General features: G+C 43.0%; 1 protein-coding gene across 1 annotated transcript in view; it reads left to right on the forward strand.

The window, feature by feature from the left end:
* The window catches only part of IGFBP1 (insulin like growth factor binding protein 1), a 5,354-nt gene extending 451 nt beyond the window's left edge, over positions 1-4,903 (forward strand). The window contains exons 2-5 of the mRNA XM_009285339.1: positions 171-195; positions 1,651-1,829; positions 3,471-3,599; positions 4,772-4,903. Of these exons, the coding sequence (XP_009283614.1) occupies positions 171-195; positions 1,651-1,829; positions 3,471-3,599; positions 4,772-4,903 (465 nt within the window). The remainder of the gene's footprint in view (positions 1-170; positions 196-1,650; positions 1,830-3,470; positions 3,600-4,771) is intronic.
* Positions 4,904-6,686: the final 1,783 nt, after the last annotated feature.

The raw sequence follows: 6,686 nt of genomic DNA on the forward strand, positions 1-6,686 counted from the left end.
GCGCCGGGGCGCTGCGGCAGAGCCCCTCGCCGAGGGGAACGAGGGCTCGGCAGGCGGGATGCGCCCGGGGCCAGTGAAGGCGCTGCGGGCGCTGGGCGTCAGGATCTTGGGGAAATGAGCAAAGTTAGGCAGGCGTTCGAAAAACAGGGAAGACGGACTGCGTTTTCCAGGAAAACGCGCTCCGACCTGTGCGAGGTGAGATGCATCCTGGTGCGGAGCCAAGAGATGTTCGCAGCAGGCTGTTACACCACAGGCAGCAAGCAGGAAAACCCTAAAGCGTGATGATGGGACGATGCAGAATAATCAGAATAAGGTTTCTGGGAAGCCATAGACAGTTTTTCATTAGTAGTAAACAGTAACTAGAGTAGGACAAGCGTTTTCTAAACTTTGCTTATGTCCGCCTCCAAAAGCCACGATAGAGAATGAAAATACCTCAACAAGCTTTGTGCCTGGCTTCATTTCAAGAATAAAACGTATCTGAAGTAGCGCACTGCTAGCCAAACTATCTTTGAGCAAAAAGACATATCAAGCATCTTATGCTATATGATGATCAGGAACTTCTTCAGTGTTATTTCATTATTTTACAGTTTTATGATTATTATTTTCACCATCATTACTGCTATGTTCATGCAGTGGTGATTAAGGTACCTCGGTAGCATTACAGAAATAATCGCTGTTGATTCAAAATAACAATGGCCATTGGTGGCAGTAAGTGGAGTTTCCCTTGTACTTGTGGGGGCAGAGAGGGCAGAGAACAGTGACTAAACTGAGTGTTTAAGCCTCCTGCGGTTAAGAAGGTCTAGTATTTTATTTTATTCTTTCCTTGTTTTTTTTCTTTTTTTCCCTCCTCAATTTTCCACTTCCATTTTTTCTTAAACATTGTCAAAGGGAAAAACAGGTGGTTTTTAGTCCATTGGATGATTGTTCTTACAGCTTTGATCCAACAAGTTACTTAGACACATGTCAAACTTTTATCCCATGATAAGTCCGTGCAATTGCAAAGAGCTTCTGTTGCTTCCAGTGGGAGAGTTCACATGCGCTGAGCTAGGCACTGGCGTGCAGGCCATGATCAGGCACATCCAAACAGTTTCTGCCATTCCCTGGCTATTTGATCCACTGCAGGCCAGCGTGAGCTACTGCTGGCTCCTGTGAATTGCTTCGCCTTCTTATATGTGAGGCAAGCCACAGAACAAAGTACAGGATGCCATGGGATCAGGTCTGGACCAGTTCCTCTCCTGAATAAAAACTGAAACACATCATGCTGACAAAAATCTAAATTCATTACAAGTTTAACTCCAGCCTTTCCTCATTTAGCAAAGTCTCTACAACCCACTGTGGTATAGAAAGTTTTTTCATTTCTAACAGACTGGCTGCAGCTTCCTCTTTGGGATTAGAGTGATTTCAAAGGATCATAAAATAACCAACTTGTTAGAGAACAGCTGATGCGTCCTCATATGAATTTATGACAAAAGCTTAATTTGCTGTGCTGCCCATGTAATTTATTACTCCTGCAAGAACTACTGCAATGGATCTCTTAGATACTACTTTTTGTTGTTGTTGATTCTTCTTCTTTTTCTTTACATTTTTAACTTGGAGAAGTAAATGCAAAAGTTAACTGGAGATGTTCACCTTAATATCATTCCTTTCCAGACTCTACCGAACCTGAGGATATGCCTTTGGAAAGCACTGAAATGACACAGGATCAGCTGCTGAACTATCAGTTGATGTTTCCCATAGGCCAGGACAAATCCATCCCCTGGAATGCCATCACTGCATATGAAAACATGAAAGCAAAGAGAGTATCTGAACTCAAGAAATGGAAAGAGCAGGTGGATTTTCTTTGCAAACCTTTCAGAGACCATTTCAGTAGATGCTGTTGATTCAGAATACGAAATTAAAATGGGCATGAAATTCTAGCAGTAACACTGGGTTGTCAGTATTTTGGGTAGCCAGCAAACAGAGTTTTGGAATGCTTTCATCAGATGCTTGAGGAACAGGCAAAATGGCAGGAGTGATAAAAACAGTTGTGCATCAGATATGTCCTATACAGACTCCATGCAGAGGCTGAATCTTTCCCTGCATTTACTATCAGATTATAACATGGGCCCTTAATTTCCAGGAGCCCATATTAAAATCTTGGACTTCTTTTGTGGTTTAGTTAAAAAATAAAAGGCATTTGTCTCTGGTCCAGTGCTCAGTGAAATAAAAGGGAGACTTTACACACAGTTATTGATGAAACACCAATGCAAACCAAAACGTGTTTCTTTCTGATCACAAGGAAACGCTATTAAGGAGATGCATGTAAAAAGACAGAAAGCTCAGCAATTAAAGTAAGCTTTTACCTTCGACACTGCAAAATCGCAGTGGGTAATGGGGGTGTGGGGCCTTTTGAAGCAGGTCCGTTTTCCACTTGAGGGCACCAGAGAACCACAGTTAGACCAGTCCCAGGCAGCCAGCACACCCGCAGCACGGAGCTAGATTAGAATTGGGCACCACAGAAGCCCAGTTTTGTAATGGTCACAGACAAAATGAAAAAAAAAAAAAAGGCAAAAACCTACTAACCACCACCCCACCCTAGGAAGCCTCATTCCACACCCAGAACAGGACTTAATCACTGATTTAGTTTGAACTATTATACACAACTGCTGTTAGCTCCAGTTCTGATTTTTAGGCTTCTGCTTTTCTCAACCAGAGCCACAGATAAGCCTGTTGTCTTGAATAGGACCACTTATGTGAGGGGCTGACACGGGGAGGTTTTGCAAAAGCAGAGGATATGATTATTTTCACTCTAAAGTAAAAATATTTGTTCCGTCACTTCTCCTCCCCTTTCACTAATACACAGCAATTGTGACTTCGAAAAAGGAAGTGAGCAAATTGTGAAAATAGCGAATATTGCAAACAGTTCTTCATCCCCATTTCTAGGCACTTTGGGTTAGGGTCTCAGAGCCACAGGGGTGCTTTCTATTCTGCTTTGGCGACAGCTCTGTCCTGTACAAAAGATTACAAACATTCAGATGTTTGTTCTTGCACCGTCTATGTATGTCATGCACCTATTCTCCATACATCAACAGAGCGCAGGGCCATGGCAACCCAGAAAACGTGGCTAGTCTCACGTACACCAGCCTCCTAATGTGCACCTCCCCATAATAGGAGAGATTGTAACCTCTGAGCAGTAATGTGTTTACTTAGTACAGGTTAAATTTCCTTGTGTGGCAATTTAAGGACTTAAATCCTCATGTTTCTGAGGACAGAAAATACCTCAAAGAATAAAAACAAAGGCCTAAATGCAACACCAGATTTTTCTGGCTGTGCTCCTACTGAAACAAGTAAAAACTACATGCAAATTAGTGGTGCAGATTTTTATGACTAATGTATTTTCAGCTTTTTGCTAGCTTTATACTGATCATTTTTTGTTTAGCTGGTTTCTTTGTGATTTTGGTATTGACAACCTTTGCATGGTATTCCTTCAGGGACCTTGTCAGAAGGAGCTCTACAGAGCCCTGTATAAATTGGCGAAGGCACAGCAGAGAAGCGGAGGGGAGATTTACAAATTCTACTTGCCCAACTGCAACAAGAATGGACTTTACCACAGCAAACAGGTACGTGCCTTTTGCCCTGTCTGCTCACAGCAGTGCTGCGACTAGCGTGGCACAGCCAACCCTTTCATAGCCCTCTGCTCCCAAACTCACAAGTTTGCAGCTGCTGGAAAAGCAGGTTGTGAAAACATGGATACTTAGTAGTGGGAGCAGATGGTTTGTCCTTCTCTTAAAAGTGAGCCGCATGCTGTGGGCTGACAGCAATGGAGGCAGGAGTCTTTTCCATTCACAGAACAGGTGCACGAAAGGCCTTCTCCAAAATCTTTTAACCCTGTCTGTTCCCAGGCCAAATCAAGCTCCATGTACCTAATTTGTTAGCATATTCCCAGTTGACATTAATTCATAATATCCACCATACTGCCTGCAAAGCCTATTTAATATATAATAATCACTATGGAGAAAGGAGGCTCTCAGCTCCCAGGCAGTGAAAAACTCACACAGGCAGTGAAAAAACTCTCTGGAGCAAAATTAGCCTTCTGAAAGTAGAACAAAAATACTGATTTGTGCTGCCTATGGATTAGGTTATATGCTCATTTCCGCTGTAGCCTCCAAAAAAGCCATTGCAAGTTACACTGAGAGTAATCTGCAAACCTAACTAAAGCTCCAAACCTCAAGCCACACCCTTGTAACCACAGGTCATGCACACAAATTTAGTAGGTCTGCATAAATCTGTGTCACCGAGACTCCTTGTTTTTGGGCATGGCACCACTGTGTGACTCACAAACATTGTGACCTGGGATCTAATCAGGCACAAACAGAAATCTGTTTAGCCCTCTCCCCAAGAAAAAACCCACCCTATTTGCCTCCTTGCATGAAGAGCCAGACCATCCAGTCCTTGCTCTCGCCCTACCAGCTCATATATTCTGCCTTCCTTCAGTTTCTCACGCTGGAAGATATTGCTGTTTTATACTGCTGTTTACCAAGGAGGGGGCAAACTGTTTTAAATCTAAAGTTGCTGTTGTGGTAGCTGAGCTTGGGTCATGGCTCCCTAACCAAGTGTGTTGGTCAGAGGCTCTGTCAGAGCAGGGACCACCGCATTCAAAACAAGCCTGTGCACGGCAGGTCCCCACCTTCTGATCCCAGTTCTGTCCAACACCTCTACTTGCAGTATCTCACAGGTAACCTTCTGCTTACAGTTACTTATTGCGGGTTTTGTTTTGCTAATAATATTCTAGTGCGAAACATCACTGGATGGAGAGTATGCTGGATGCTGGTGTGTCTACCCCAAAAATGGAAGAAGAATTCCTGGATCTCCAGAAATGAAAGGAGACCCCGAATGCCAACAGTATCTCAACTCACAAGAATAAAACTAAACACATTAATTCACACCAAGTTTTCTGTGGGGCCTGATCTAGTCAGGAGACATTTCTGTCAGGAGCCGTTTCAGTAAGGTAGTTTTGTGCACCTGATTTTCAGCATATGAGTAACCCCATAAAGTAGCTTTTTTACTGCACTGGGATTACACAGATGCTCGAGTGACAGATATGAGCAACTGCAAGATCAAGTCCTACAATCTTGTATATTTTGTTTGTATAATATTATAGATACCGCCATATGTAAAGCTGTTGAATTATTTATTTCACAGTACGTGTATTTTTGTCTCTGTGTGTTGTTACTAATTTATATCCTCAAACACTTCATAACTTTATATGTAAATACTTAATATTATTGCTCTTAAATGTATGCATCTTATGTTGGAGGAATGTTGCTACTTAAAACTTCAAATGGCATAACTCTATTGGGAAAAATGGCTTGTAAACTTGCATTTTTGTACTATGTATTTATAGATGTAAAACTGAATTTAAAAAAATAGCTTTCAGTAGAGAACATGCTTAGAAACTTATTTAAAACCTGTTTTGTTTATATATCATGTTGCTTTTGCACCTCTGTTTCAATGTCAAGCTGTTTCTTAAAAAAGAAAGTCTAAACCTTGGTTATATACTGAAGCTCCTGATGGGACAGTATTTGTTTCTATTTTCCAAACATATGCACTGGATAAATGGCAAAACACAACAGGATATTCTGTGCCACCTTTGACAGGTGTAAGTTGTTCACATGTTGACATTGTCATGTTATTTAAGATGAGCTATTAAATAATGTCTTCTACACTGTCCCGGTCTCTTGCTTTCTGCATGTTCCTCTTCAGCAGTCTGACCTCGGCAGGACAGTACAGCGGTGGGTGGGAGCATGGAGGAAAACACGCCTCTTGCAAATCTGCCTCCTGAACCCCTAACTCCATTTTCCTGTGATGAGTTTTCTTCTTTTGCTCTCCCTGCCCCGTTCCCCTTCTCCCATCCACTCCAATCCCAGCTCTGCTCTGCAAACCTTTGGCTTGGGCAAAGCAGCAGCCTCAAAGGTTTTCTGGGTAGGAAGGCTGGATGCCTTTCTCCGCTCAAAAGCCCAAGGCAGCAGTATTAATGCATTTAAAAGATAACACCAAGACCAGAAAGAGCCATTTCCTGCACAGAAAGTCAGAGGTTATAAAAGGGAGGCTGGGGAAAAGCCCAGCCTTACTCTTTTTGCTGAAAGCAGAGAAGAGGGTCCCTTGGCTTGGGATGCGGTCCCCTCCCTCCCCCGCATGTTGCTTCGACTTAGTGGTTGCAGAGAAAAAGAGAGAAAGCAAGTGACTGCCCTCCCGGCTTCAAGCTGGTTTTGTCCATGGAGAAACTGGTGTGGGAGTTAGCAAGTCCCAGAGGTGGAAACAGGCTGCACCAACCCTGCCTGAGAAAACAGCCTGAGAGGAGAGTAATAACATTTTCTAAGAGCCTGGCAGGAGGGAAACGGCATAAAATCCTCCTGCCGTTTGTTGGCACAACCTTTGGGTTTTAAATGGGAGCGGGAAGCAGCTTGTAGAAACTGCAAAGCCAAAGCGTGGAGATCTCTGCTCTCCCTATCAAGGTTCTGTGGCATTGCACGTTGTGCTTGCTGAATGTGTTGACTGTATTTGCATGTCCATGTCAGCTGATCCGACTGGGGTCTAATAAACTGCTCCAGATTTAAAGTATGGATATACTACTGAGCTTCTTTGTAAAGTGTTTTGAGATCTTCCCAAGGAAAGCACTGCAAAAGCAGTTGATGGGATTGGTATTA

This window comes from Aptenodytes forsteri, unplaced genomic scaffold, assembly GCF_000699145.1.
Source record: "Aptenodytes forsteri isolate BGI_AS27 unplaced genomic scaffold, ASM69914v1 Scaffold44, whole genome shotgun sequence".
Lineage (NCBI taxonomy): Eukaryota > Metazoa > Chordata > Aves > Sphenisciformes > Spheniscidae > Aptenodytes > Aptenodytes forsteri.